General features: G+C 48.2%; 2 protein-coding genes across 6 annotated transcripts in view; one reads left to right on the top strand and one right to left on the bottom strand.

The window, feature by feature from the left end:
* The window catches only part of LOC135814405 (macrophage mannose receptor 1-like), a 29,701-nt gene extending 22,232 nt beyond the window's left edge, over nt 1-7,469 (top strand). For 4 of the 5 annotated variants that reach the window (XM_065327522.1, XM_065327523.1, XM_065327520.1 and 1 more), the window contains 5 exons: nt 108-285; nt 879-1,117; nt 2,490-2,558; nt 3,510-3,581; nt 6,607-7,469. In XM_065327522.1, the coding sequence (XP_065183594.1) occupies nt 108-285; nt 879-1,117; nt 2,490-2,558; nt 3,510-3,581; nt 6,607-6,797 (749 nt within the window). In that variant the 3' untranslated portion in view covers nt 6,798-7,469. The remainder of the gene's footprint in view (nt 1-107; nt 286-878; nt 1,118-2,489; nt 2,559-3,509; nt 3,582-6,606) is intronic. The other variant, XM_065327524.1, reaches the window with a different exon arrangement.
* Nucleotides 7,470-11,214: 3,745 nt separating this feature from the next.
* LOC135813398 (uncharacterized) overlaps nt 11,215-14,705 on the bottom strand; it is a 28,306-nt gene continuing 24,815 nt past the window's right edge. Inside the window, exons 8-10 of the mRNA XM_065326496.1 lie at nt 14,003-14,068; nt 13,350-13,438; nt 11,215-11,343 (exon numbers count right to left, since the gene is read on the bottom strand). Coding sequence (XP_065182568.1) covers nt 11,215-11,343; nt 13,350-13,438; nt 14,003-14,068 — 284 coding nt within the window. The remainder of the gene's footprint in view (nt 11,344-13,349; nt 13,439-14,002; nt 14,069-14,705) is intronic.

The following is a 14,705-nucleotide window of genomic DNA, read 5'->3' as shown; positions in this document are numbered from 1 at the left end:
CGAGAATACTGCTCGGCTGTTGCTGTAGCCACTGTAACACCTGCTGCTGCTGCTGCTGCTGCTGCTGCTGCTGCTGCCGCTGTTATGTCCTGTCTTTCATTTCACAGCTGAGAACTGCCCGTCGAACTGGATACGTGGCACCGACTCCTGCTATCTGCTCGTGAAGAAACGACTGGACTTCAACGAAGCTGCGTTGAAATGTGCTGGCTATTCCAGGCTTTCCCCTGAAGAGAGTGATCTAGTCACTATCGAGACGTACAAGGAGAACCGATGGTTACTGAAAACGTACGTCCACTACTCCCACTGGCATAACCGCTGTATTGCTGTTTTGTGAGGCAGTGTTTTGAAATAGAGAGACTATAACTGGAAAGTGCACGCATCAGTACGCTATCAACGCTCTCATGGGCAGATAGGTGCACCGTCGTATTGGCTATGCTGTGCACTTCTTCGGCCGGAATTCCTCCTGGACACATATCAACAGTCTGGTTGCTCACTTCTCTTCTCTTTGCTGTTCCACCTGTGAAGTCTGAGTTACGCTGGATACCACAGCTCATAGTTATTGCTGTAGTGTGTGTGCGTGTGTGTGTGTGTACGTGTGTGTGTACGTGTGTGTGTACGTGTGTGTGTACGTGTTTGTGTTTGTATGTGTGTGTGTGTGTGTGTGTGTGTGCATGTGTGTGTGTATGTGTGCGTGTGTATGTTTATGTGTATCTGTGTGTGTATGTGTGCTTATTCCCAATGCTACCCACTGGTCATAATCACTGTGTGTGAATCACTGCCGTCTGTTTGCATGCCATACGCGTACGTTTATTAACAGTAGATCTGTGACGTAGAAGCGCACGTCCAAGCCATCCATGCTTCGTTTTTGTCTTACACAGCTTTGAAGTGACGTCTTACTACTGGATTGGTCTGAGTGGCGAGGACGCAGCCTGGAGATGGGCGTCGGGTGCTCCAGTGTCCTACAGGAACTTTGGTCAATACATGCCAGCGGTGGGCATCTATGGTAGATACTATCACCAAGGTAGCAAATGTGCTGCTATGTCATCCAAGGGAAAATGGGATGCTCTCGCTTGTGACGGCTTTTACCAGTTCATCTGCGAGATGCCGGTCAGAGTCAGTGAGTTCAGTGAGCTGTTGTTCTCTTGAGTCTTGCCCTCGCTCAGCTTCACCGCAGTCTGTCTTCTGTGTGTGTGTGTGTGTGTGCGTGTGTGTGTGCGTGCGTGTGTGTGTGCGTGTGTGTGCGTGTGTGTGTGCATGCGTGTGTGTGTGCGTGGGGGGGGGGGTGCATGTGTGAGTGCTGTATCGTGTTAAAGGGGAAGTTAAGGCAAAAATCAAAATTTCACCAGTTGTAGTCTTCGGGGTGCTGAGTCGAATGGTCGTGGTCCGAGGAAGCTGAGACGCTCCCTTCCTACTTGAATTCCAATCGAACTCGCGCACTTCCACCGAAACTTGGTGACTGCGCCCTATTAGACGGGGATTTGTATGCAAAATGTCACTAAAAGCGCCATTTCGTTCTTATAAAAGCATGGATGACCGCGATTAGCCCATATGTTGTAGTCTTTTGGACGCTGAGTCGATTGGTTTTGGTCCGAAAAGGCTGCGATGCAGCGTTCCTCCTTTATTCCCGATCGAACATGGTTGAACAAGCGGTCACGTGCTCCTGCGTACACCAGTCACCTGGTCATCGTGCCTGCAGGGTACAACTTACTAGCCTGTTTGACCTTTTTTGGGTGCAGTCCTGTCACTCGAGTTGAACTCGAGTTGAACCTTTGTGTGAAAGTTGTCGCCTGCTGGCGTGGTGACCAGGTGATTTGGGCACCCAGGAGCACGTGACCGCTTGTTCAACCATGTTCGATTGGGAATAAAGGAGGAACGCTGCATCGCAGCCTTTTCGGACCAAAACTAGTCGACTCAGCGTCCAAAAGAGTACAACATATGGGCCAATCGCGGTCACCCGTGCTTTTATAAGAACGAAATGGCGCTTTTAGTGACATTTTGCATACAAATCCCCATCTAGTAGGGCGCAGTCACCCAGTTTCGGTGGAAGTGCGCAAGTTCGATTGGGATTCAAGTAGGAAGGGAGCGTCTCGGCTTTCTCGGACCAAGACCATTCGACTCAGCACCCCGAAGACTACAACTGGTGAAATTTTGATTTTTGCCCTAACTTCCCCTTTAAATTATTGCTACCCTGTGCATGCCAGGGGGGGGGGGGGGCGTGATGTGATTGACATTATCAACTGCCATCCTAAACGCATTGCAAAGGCCATTTCTTGTCTGAGTCACCCTTACCAACCATGGGTGTGTTTGTGTGGTGGCCTCCTGCATGTGAACTACATTACCCAGAAATGTGGAGAGACAGAGACAGAGACAGAGAGAGAGAGAGAGAGAGAGAGAGAGAGAGAGAGAGAGAGAGAGAGAGAGAGAGAGAGAGAGAGAGAGAGAGAGACAGACGTTGCGTGTACTGTGTGTTGTCCACTGTGAATGTCTAGCTACAGCTGCCTCTCCATCGTCTGGTCACCCATCTGATCAACCAACTGGAGCAGAGGCCAGCTCAACAGGTTTGTTGTTATTCGAAAACACGAATCCTGAACGCAAATGATTATTTCCGTATAATGAAGAAAATGATATCATTTTTTTCTTTGTTTAGGGCCCTAATAATATTTGGGTAATTTCAGCCCATTTATAGAACAGTCCATGGCACTGTACTTCACGGCATGTGGAGCGAGAGGGTCCGTGAACATAATATGTTCACTTTCGTATTGCCACCAATGCATTTCGCACTTCTTTATCTACAAAATGTTTGGCCATCCGAATACCAGCCGAAATGGTCATGAAGTGGCGCACTTTGTCAATAGGATAGTCAATACAAATGTTGTTTGGCTGGTGGGGCCGCAGATCACGTCACTACACGCTTTCTCATTTTTCTTCGAGTATCACCAGTAATAATTCATAAGGTTGACTGTACGTAAATGTATAATCGAATCAAGTGCCTTTTAAATCCTAAGTAGTTACCATGGTTACATGTATCAGACAGTGTGTCCATGACCAGTGCTGTTAGCAGACAGAGTGGAAGGATCTTGTGTTGCTCAACCACTTGGAGGGTACACACACACACACACACACACACTCTTTCTGTTGCATGGAAGCGACCAATCAAGTCACGACTTCAGGGGCGTGAAGAGGGAAAGCGCCGCGTAACGCAACCTCCGAATAAATTGCTGCGACCTTGGCTACATGGTATGGTACAAATCAAAGTAGGGCCTATCCTGCCCTGCTGCTCGGCTCTACAAGAAGAACTCTCTGAATCACTCACTCTTTATGGCTTGATCTCCGTTGCCACTTTTGCACCGCCAAGCATGGTGTGTGTTAGTGGCCGTGTTGGGTGCTCAAGATGAATCTGTGATCAAATACAAATTATCATCAACATACGCTGCAATTGTAATTGTGGCTCGCGTCGAATCCTCATCTCCATCTCTTCCCCCCCCCCCCCCTTCTTTCTCTCTTTCCAGCGCAAGGCAATGTGGAATCCGGTCCTAGCTCCTCACCCATTCTGGACAAGAATACGCACAAATCAAAGAAAGGTATGTAGTGCAGTGTAGTGTAATGTAGTGGGGTGTAATGTAGTGTAGTGTGGTGTAATGTAGTGTAGTGTGGTGTAATGTAGTGTACAGTAAGATCGGGTGCCGAAGAACACCTCGCTGAAGAACACCCAGGCTGGAAAACCGACAAAATTTAAGAACAGTCCAGGCTAGAATTATCAGATTTAAGAACACTAGATCTACATTGTACGTAGATCTACATTGTACATGTATGGGAGGTGAGTACATGTCATGTACACGTGTAAACAGTAACTGCTACATGTACAGTCATTCCCATTTACGACACCCACTAGTTTAGAAGTACTACATTGCACTACATGTACATGCACATGTGCATGTACATGACAAACGTCATGACGTCACTCGACTCGCCGCGCGCGTGTGAATAAGAACGGTCTGGCTAGAATCAAAAATTTTTAAAGAGAGCATGTCTGAGAAAACCAGAACATATGTGCAAGTCGATCTCTCAGATTTCGCTCAAATTTTGCAGGTAGGTTTGCTTTGGGGTGTAGATCGACATTCCAAAGCCCGCACAAAATCTTTTGAAGGGAACCATGAAATTGGTATACCCCTCAATATTGGCCCAATATTGGCACGATTTATGGGTCAACAAACGAGCCACGGCACAGCGTGCAAGAACAAGCTACGAACAAAACTCCATCAAGCCATCATTACCTCACCTTAGAAGAGTTCTTGGGGCAGCACTACTTAGCCACGCCAGCATCTCAGAAGACGAGGGCAATCATCCCTTGACGCCACAAATGATCGTCTTGAAAATAGCCAAATTACAAGCGCTGATAAAACAGCGAGCTACGTCCTCAATTAGCAAACACTATACACCGGCAGATAGTAGAACACCTCTTCTAGCACTGAGGACATGTCCCCCATCATCCTTTTGGGGTTTTCTTGAAATAAACAATTTTGAATTTTTCCACTCGACCATTCTGAAATACGTCCAAACTCATACCTGCGCAGGAAAGCTCGCCCCTCCGCGACGTCTAGTCAGCAATTTCTACTCCAACACCACTCCCAACGCTGCAGAACAAAGTGTATTGTTGACTCTGACAAGGAAAAGCAGCGGTGATCACTTGTCACTCCAAACGACAAGCTTCTCCTTGCGCCACCAACATTTTTCGTTGCAACAGTTGATGCAAAAGTGACTGAATTTTTGGGTGTAGTTTTTGGATTTTACTGCAAGAGGAATGAAGAAATTACGTGGATCGTGACGTAGAATAATGCTTTCTGGTGCACGACACAATGCACACGATCACGATCGGTTCCTGAGGCGCTATTCGAAACGGACCATGAGGGAGGAGGTAAGATGCATTATATTTCTTGCATGCTCTGCTCAGAACATGCAGAAACTATCGTTATAATGCTAGCAGTATTGCATTGGCAAGAATTCTTTGAGATATTTCCTCTTGCAGTAAGAACAGGGATGCATTTTTTCACACTAACCTCGCTCATCCCGAACATGGTTCAACAGGAACTACGGCTGGTTTACATGCTGATGATCCACGTAGATCTGCAACAGCAAGGAATGAGCGTGGTCCATGCCATCAAGGTCGCTTGGAGTTGACCAGCGCGCGGCCAACACTGGTAGCATGAAGTATGTGGCGCGCCCACATGGCAGATTTCTTACGTCATGAACAACGTGATTTGACCCTACTCGCTGCTGCTTGTTGAGGGAAAGTCCCAGCTGGAAGGCCTGCAACACGACATGCGTGCTCTTGAGCTGGACATCAAGATGCACTTGATCCGATCCAGATCAACGGGTGATCCATGTAAGTGCAGGAGCGCTTGATCAAGGTGACTCGGAACAACTGCTGAACCGTGATCTACGAGACCTGGCATTCTTGTGTCACGAGGCACGTGATTTCATCATTCCTCTTGCAGTAAAATCCAGAAACTACACGCAAAAATTCAGTCACTTTTGCATCAACTGTTGCAACGAAAAATGTTGGGGCGCAAGGAGAAGCTTGTCGTTTGGTGTGACAAGTGATCACCGCTGCTTTTCCTTGTCAAAGTCAACAATACACTTTGTTCTGCAGCGTTGGGAGTGGTGTTGGAGTAGAAATTGCTGACTAGACGTCGCGGAGGGGCGAGCTTTCTTGCGCAGGTATGAGTTTGGACGTATTTCAGAATGGTCGAGTGGAAAAATTCAAAATTGTTTATTTCAAGAAAGCCCCAAAAGGATGATGGGGGACATGTCCTCAGTGCTAGAAGAGGTGTTCTACTATCTGCCGGTGTATAGTGTTTGCTAATTGAGGACGTAGCTCGCTGTTTTATCAGCGCTTGTAATTTGGCTATTTTCAAGACGATCATTTGTGGCGTCAACGGATGATTGCCCTCGTCTTCTGGGATGCTGGCGTGGCTAAGTGCTGCTGCCCCAAGAACTCTTCTAAGGTGAGGTAATGTTGGCTTGATGGAGTTTTGTTCGTAGCTTGTTCTTGCACGCTGTGCCGTGGCTCGTTTGTAGACCCATAAATCGTGCCAATATTGGGCCAATATTGAGGTGTATGCCAATTTCATGGTTCCCTTCAAAAGATTTAGCGCGGGCTTTGGAATGTCGATCTACACCCCAAAGCAAACCTACCTGCAAAATTTGAGCGAAATCTGAGAGATCGACTTGCACATATGTTCTGGTTTTCTCAGACATGCTCTCTTTAAAGAACTTTCCTAGGCTGCGCTCGAGCCCCTGCGTTCTTCGGCGCCCGATCTTACTGTACTGTAGTGTAGTGTAATGTAGTGTAGTGGGGTGTAATGTAGTGTAGGACAGTGGAGCATACTTGAATGGTCATGGTGATCATGATGCGTAGATCTTGTTCACGCCCTTAAATAAGTATGTGCGTGCATGTGATGGGAGGGGGTGGGGGGTGGTGGTGGACGGGAGCTTGGCGTGTATGTAATGACGATAATGGCGATGACAGCAGTGCCCTTTAGAATTGCAGAACAGGAGCACCACCCTGTTGTGTTTTCGTTGCGTCTGCTTGCCGTGTCGTTCCAGGTATGGCTGCATGGACGGGCGTTCTCATTGGCGTACTGTGCACATTGGCCGTATGCGGATTGGTGGGCTTGGTCGTCTTGGCGCTTCGCCGTCGTCTCAAGTCTCAGTCTGGCCAGGACAGCAGCATGTTTGGCTTCAGGCGCCTTAACCAAAGAGATGAGAGTGACGATGAGTGTGTTCTGGAAGGGTAATCTACCTTTTCCGCTGCAATGCTTTTCTATTCATTACTTTATTTATTGATTTAGGAGAAGTGGCATCTTGCGGTGGATGCCGATGATGTACAGGCGATCACCATAGGGTTTTAGCTGCCAGCTCGAGTAGAGCTGTAAGCCATGATGGCCGCGTGAAGCGTTAGCAATGTGTACTGTAGCGATGCAGTATCTCCAGTGATGTACTGTATGCATGCTGCGCCTTTTCCTCTCCCCAGTTTGTATGATGTTTTTTGCATTGAGTGCACATTTCTGTGTGCGTGCGTGTGTGTGCGTGCGTGCGTGCGTGTGTGTGTGTGTGTGTGTGTGTGTGTGTGTGTGTGTGTATACAAGTATGTTGCACGTGGGCAATGTTTTTCAAAGGTATGACACTATTATCTTGTTTTATGCGTGCAAACATTTTTGAATTTGAGGTGTATTATCTTTATTCCGTGTGTGTGTGTGTGTGTGTGTGTGTGTGTGTGTGTGTGTGTGTGTGTGTGTGTGTGTGTGTGTGTGTGTGTGTGTGTGTGTAATAGCATGGCATTGAATACGTGACATTGGACTTTTCTCCATCTCTTTCAGTCTTTTTGTGATACACTACCCTTCAGAAACACTTGAATGGCATGTGTGTATATTGGCCGAAGACCAGGGCTTGTGTTGCTTCTTCCGTTCTTTGCTTCTAGATCTACTTGTGTGTGTATGTGTGTGTGTGTGTGTGTGTGTGTGTGTGTGTGTGTGTGTGTGCACGTGCGTGCGTGTGTGTGCGTGTGTGAGTGTGAGTATAGTGTCACTGTGCGCATGTCGCCTCCGGTAGAGGTGCGATGTCAGGCCGGTGGTGACCAGGGCTAGCGGCACACATACGGGCCGAGGGCGGCTTTCTGAAATCAGGGTCAGGTTTGCTGATTAGGCGCGGACTGTATGTCCAGCCGGAGCAGGCCAGGTTTGCTGATTAAGCCCAGACTCTAGGTCCAGCCGGAGCAGTCCAGGGTGAACGACGGCATGCGTCTGCACACTGGTGAGTCACTATGTCCAGCAGCAGGCCAGCCAGGCCGAGCAGCATGCATCTACACACTACTGGCAGCAGTGCAGGGTAGTGTCAAGTACGCATGTTATCCACGTACCTGTGCGACGGCGGTGTCCACGGCAACGGCAGTATTACACATGTACGCGTCGTGTAGATCTACCCATGTACATGTATGCCTAGTACTGTGGCCTCTAGCTCTACATGCAGTACATGCAGTGCATGGTAGGTGATGTGCGTGCGGTGTGAGAGGTTATGCGATTACTAGTAGTGTACTACCAAGAGTCCATAACTACATGTACTTGGGGGTTATGGACTCTTGGTACTACTAGTACACTATCAGTGGTGATGCGTTGGTGAAGTCGGGGCACAGCGCTGCACCTTTAGCCAAGTTTAGGGCTTGAACTAGCGCCTCGAGCTGTATACATAGTCATAGCGCCTACTAATGATAGTTTGACAGCAGCATGAAACAAGGTGGAGGACACCGCGTTTGGAAACAGAGACCTTTCTACAACCATCCACACCGTTGGTAGAGCCACGGTCTCTTGAGACCATCTGAACCGTATGGATCCTGGATCCGGTTCCGACCCTCTTTGTTTTAGGGTTTCTTTTATAGACTTCTCCTAACGTCAGCCGTGCACTCTGCAATCGCTCTTTTTGAGACCCTCTTTGTTTTAGGGTTTCTTTTATAGACTTCTCCTAACGTCAGCCGTGCACTCTGCAATCGCTCTTGGATGTCTCCCTCATAGTCATAAAAAATAATAGTTATTTTAAAAACACCCCAGATTAAAGAGGGTCGGAACCGGGTCCAGGACACATGCGGTTCAGATGGCCTCAACAAACCGCGGCTCTACCAACCGTGGGGATGCAGGCGCGTGCGCTGGTGCCCTTCAAGGGCAGCGGTTCCGGGGGGCCTCCCCGGGAAAAATTTCAAAAAATGAAGCAAAATCCTGCATTTTGAGCCAAAAAAGGGGGGTTTCGGGCACCCAGGAAGCCATACGGGGCACGCGCCTGGGATGGTTGTATATTGTAGAAAGGTCACTGTTTCCGAACACGGTGTCCTCCACCTTGTTTCGTGCTGCTGTCAAACTATCAACACATTATGTAAACAAAAACAAGGTTTCTCTAATAACATAGCGCCTACTAGTATTAGAAAATCCGCTGACTCTTGGTGTATACTTGGCGTCCATTAGAAAATCCTCTGACTCGCCCCATCAACTCACTCGCATAGCCTCTATAACAGTTTGTAGCCTGTAGGCGATCTTGTACACGTGGTGAGACCCTGGGCATACCCGCTCTCCTAGTACCAGTACTGATCAAGCATGGGTGTGGACGTCGTCACGGGCCCCGTGCTGGGTACGGTCCTACGGATGCCACCACCGCATGCCGCACGCCAGAATACGTACTGGGACTGTGCTGGGCGGCGGGCACTTGTCGCACTTTCCAATAAGGTATTGCCACAATATTGGCTGGCGTGCAGCACATGTCTGTCCCTCCAGAAACTTGCGAAGAAATTTCGGAAAATTAATATCGTGGAAAAAGTTGAGAGGTAAAATACCATGAATTGCGCGGAATATTGCGGACTGTGTCAAAAATTGCGCGAATATTGTGGTACAACTGCGTGAATTGCGACCAATTTTGGTACACATAGTATGAGTTGTACAGCATAAATCATGCATGACAAAACAGAACATGTGTTTTAAATAAGCTGAGCCTTATTTTTCGACTTATCAGCTGCTGGTTTGCCCAGAAACTTCTCCATTCCGGTGTCGATCTCACAAGTAAGCTACTGACGAGCTTGAAGAACTAAACAACATCGACGAAAGACTCGAATATCGCGGGTGCTTTTCAAGTATCAAGGACAGTTTTCTACAATAACACGGATGATTTTTCAAATATCGCGGACTTTTGTTGAAATCGTGGAAAGCAACGTGGCCGCGGAATCGCAAGTTCCCGAAGGGACAGGCACGTAGCACCGCCGTTAGAGGCGGTCCGGCCGCAGGGGGTGGGGGGGCCTCCCCAGGGAGCATTTTGAAATTAGGGTGCGAAATCCTGCATTCTGGGCACTATTCTGGTCCGGCCGAGCCGGCTCCTACGCGGGCCTGAGGGATAGACATGAAGTGCCGTACTAGCAGTCGGCAAGTACTGTAGTACTCCCTGCTTGCAGTCTGTACGGAAACTTCGGAAAGAGCACGCACAGAGGAAGCAGGTTGCTACTAGACTGAGGGGCCGTTTACATGAGAAAAATAAGCCCGGGCTTATTCGCCTCGGGCTTATTTTTCAACCGTTTATATGATGGTTGTACAGGGCTGAGTTCAGGTGAGTAAATGTGCACTCTAAAATGACTGGATGACAGATCAAGGCGGGCTTATCGTAAGCCTAGGGTTGAATAAGCCCGGGCTTATTTTTCTCATGTAAACGGCCCCTGACATTCAGTGACAATCAGGGAGTCGTACATTTTTTTCAACTCCCTTCTTACACTGTACAAGTACTGGTACATGTAAAAATCGCAGACTATAGTACAGTCATTATGCATGGGATAAGTTGATCAAGGTCCAGCATTACGGACATAATGGCGGCATGCGAAAGCTGACAAAAAGTGACTGACTTACCATGGTTACGGGTCGTCATAGAAACACTGCTCCAGCCATTGTAACTACAACCCCGGCAGTATTTTATAGGTTTTAAAGCCTCTATACGGGTACGAGCCGGAGTGCACCTCCCCCATCACCCCTCACCCCAGGAGAACGCAGTCGCATATACCGTAAAGTACCGTTGATCCGCCCCCACGCCATGTCGCTTCCCAGCTGGGTTTTCGGCAGGGGGCGGGAATTAGATCAAGGCTGTCAAGTGCAGTACGATGTACAACAACGTAGAGGATCAGACTCAATGTGCTGGATTGTGCACATTTTGATCCTGGATTGGCAAGTATTGTGTACAGCAGTGTATGCGTCGGTTCAACATCGTATTTCGTTGTATACGCCGAAGTCGCTTCACAAGGAGAAAATCGACAGGGGGCGGGAATTAGAGAGGGGGCGGATCAACGGTACTTTACGGTACTTCTGGACGTGCTTAACCAGGCCCGACGAGCACACAAAACAATATGCAGAAGGGTGTAAGCGCAACGCCGGTACAAACTGCAGTGTACCTCCCCCATCGCCCCTCACCCCGACCCAACGCGGCGGCATATACTTCTGGACGTGGTGAACCAGGACGACGAGCACACAAAACAATACGTCACTGAGAAGGGTGTAGGGGCAAGGCCGCCGCCGAGTCAGGCGTTGAAAACCGGCGAGTTTATTAAAATATTTTACTTCAAGAAAATCTCTCTCCCAGGCCTAGACCTCTTGGCAAATTCCTTCTAGGTTTACCCTGGTTTGCAACAAAGCCGTAGAATCATTCCGGCCACATCCGCTGAGCTAATGCCGCCAGGCTCCGTCCTTTTATGTTGAACGCGACTACAATACTGACATTGTCTTTCGTGTTATGGTCATGAATTGCCGATTGTGCCAATCGAATTATACTCTGTGGGTTTTGAGGAGGAAAGCAAACAAGTGTAATTCCAATTAGCTTTTCCAATTGGCTTTTATGTGTGAACCGGGTTTCGGCACCATGTCACCAAGGACTCAAACAGAGAGCAACCGAGTCATCTTGAATTATATCACCAAGATGACTCGGTTGCTCTCTGTGTGAGTCCTTGGTGACACACTTTGCATCAAGTCACATAAAGTCTGCACACAAGCTCCACACGCTGTGTGTGTGCATGTGCTGTACGCATACAACATATTGCACAGACTTGCAATCATGCCGCTGAATCTGATAGTGGCTGGGCGTACTAGTAAGTTCACTAATATCCAGACCACACCAGCAGTGGTACACACAGACACACAGACACGCGCACACACACACACACACACACACACATGCGCGCGCACACGTATACACACACACACACACACACACACACACTGATTCAGATATTGACACGAGTGGCGTATGTTCTAACGGACACTGTACTGCACAGCAATGTCACGGGATAACCTAAGTACTGAAGTACAACACCATGCACTAAGGGGTCGTCGCAAAAGTTTTTTGTCGTCCCTGAAACGAACATGATTCATTTGGGGGGGGGGGGGAGGGGGTGCGAGCCAAAATCGCAAGTCGACCGACACTGTACATATGACATGCCCATGCGTGCGATTTTCGTCGTCCAGCATAGCAAGCTGTGTTCGTTTCAGAGAGAGGGGAGGGGGTCCGAGTACGAAATGAACGATGTTCGTTTCAGGGACGACAGAAAACTTTTGCGACGACCCCTTAAAGCATAGCTATAAAGCAATGAATAAACCTAGATGCACCCTTATATCACAATCATAACGGATAATGTGTTCCGGTCCTTCCGGAACATGTTCTTGTCACAATTCTCAATGGAAGCTCGTTACTGAAGGGAATACCAAACGGTAATAAGTGGGGTGGTGGTGTGACAAAACACACGTGGGGTGGTGGTGTGACAAAACACACGTGGGGTGGTGGTGTGACAAAACACACGTGGTGTCGTGGTGTGACAAAACACACGGATATACACGTGGGGTGGTGTGCGGACAAAACACACGGATACAAGTAAGAAGCCCGTAGGAAGGTCTGTGGGAAACACCCTAGTAAATAAATAAATAATAATGCTTGTAATAATAATCATACGAAAGATGTTGCGAATCGGCGGGGATTAGTGAAAGTGTCTGCTCCGAACGTCGGAGCTCACGCATCCTGCCGACTGGCTTGACACTTGACTGACTTGACACTTGACTGACTTGACACTTGACTGACTTGACACTTGACTGACTCACGGCTGCGTCTGTCGGTATCACCAGCTACTGCTCTGTGTCTGAATTTCAAAAGAATGCTCACCTTGGCTCGGCAGCTATCCTGCGTAAGGTCCTTGATTTGTAATGCTCTGGGGTGGGTAGTGGAGTTCTTTCGGTCCTATTTCCCTCCAAACCCTCTCGTGTTTCCTATGATCGATATTTAAAAAAGGGTTGTGTGTTTCTCTCTGTTGTTTACCTACCATCATATTCAATATCCATAATTATGATGCATGGCCCCACCTTTGGCTGCTGGATGCTAGCCTGGTGGGTGCCTATCTCCGGCCTTCGGCCGAGTGCTGATGGATAATAAACATCGCAACCAAGAGGACAAACTGTGCGGTAACCATTATGTATTATGAGAGAGGTATGAAATGTACACGTGAAAGGAAGAAAATGTTCAGAACAGTTTTCTCGTTACGATCATCAGTAACCGTACGGAGCAATGGGTAGAATGCTAGCAAGCAATCTTATATGGAACATAAAGCGGCGCAAAAAAATGGATACCGCACAGTTTGTCCTCTTGGTTGCGACATTTTAAAGTTGCTGTCTCCGAAACGCTCAGAAAGTAGCACATTATTCAAAAAGCAGAATGCACTGGTAAGCGATAAATACGCAGGTGAGAATATGTTGGCACATTCATAGAGCAAAGTCAGCATGGCATAGGCCACTTACCCTTCGTATATGCGCGGGGGAGCGCGGACCCTTCAGCGATTCGCGAATAGAGCTTATGACCTGCTCGCTGGACATTACATCCCACAATCCTGTTGCAAACATACGCATGGATATAGATTTCAAAAACGCCTTCCTTCGCCTACTCTATGCTGCCTTTACTTTTTCATGCCTTTTCCGTTTATGCCGCGTCATTCTGAACATTAGAGAGGTGCAGAGTCCAATCGGTCAGCACTTTACTTTCTTTATCTTACTTAGGAGCTGAATGGCTGTGTTACGAACGAACAGTGATACAGTATGTCCCAGTGCACAATGATTCAGGGGCGTAGTTGGTCCCCCTTTTAGGAGGGGGGGGGGGTGCACGGCCGCACACAGAGTATGTGTAGGATGGCAGTATGTCCCAGTGCACAATGATTCAGGGGTGTAGCTGGTCCCCCTTTTAGGAGGGGGGGGGGGTGGTCCCCCTTTTAGGGGGAGGGGGGGGGTGCACGGCCGCACACCGAGTATGTGTAGGATGGCTCATGCTTGTCATTCCTGGCCATTATGTTCATGCTGAATCTAGGTCAAACTTTTTAGGGGGTGGGGGGGGGGGGGCACCTATTATTGGCTGTAACATTGTAGGCAGCTGGGAGAGAAGACGTCACTTCGTCACTTACCATCAGTAGCCAGGACAATAAATTCGACGTCTTGATTCACCAGAACCGTTGTGATCTCGGGTTGCACTGGAAGGCAGAAACACAAAGAAGGCAGGCATATGGCACGTCTTATCACAGTAGAGCGGTGAACAATGCAGTGAAGACGTATGGTTGTAAGTCAGCACTAGTTTTCAAACAGCCAGAGAAGTACAGCGTTCATGTTCATGTACCGTAGTTTTGTCCGTTCTCACAAACAGTTGCGTGTCATCCGCACCCCCAGCACCGGACGCTGTTGGACGAGAGAGAATTCTGGATAACTTAGCCATCTCGTGTTCGCACACCAAGCGGACTATACAGCCTGGTTCTACCTGTCTTTTAAGTTTAAAACGCTCTACTACATGTACTGGTACCATCCTGATATAGTCGCCGTGTACAACTATGCATGTACTAGTCCACGTACAGAGAATTGAGTCAAGACTGTCTCGTATGAAATGTTACATAACGGCAATGCTCATGATGCTCACTGTCCACGTTTACTTGAAGTATGACTGTAACATACACTTCTATGTACTGCACAGTGTACAGTGTGCAGTGTACAGTGTACAGTACACAGTGTACAGTGTACAGTGCACAGTGTACAGTACACAGTGTACAGTGTACAGTGCACAGTGTACACTGTACAGTGTACACTGTGCACTGTACACTGTACACTGTACACTGTGTA

This window comes from Sycon ciliatum, chromosome 4, assembly GCF_964019385.1.
Source record: "Sycon ciliatum chromosome 4, ocSycCili1.1, whole genome shotgun sequence".
NCBI lineage: Eukaryota > Metazoa > Porifera > Calcarea > Leucosolenida > Sycettidae > Sycon > Sycon ciliatum.
This window is presented reverse-complemented; position numbering and strand designations above follow the sequence as displayed.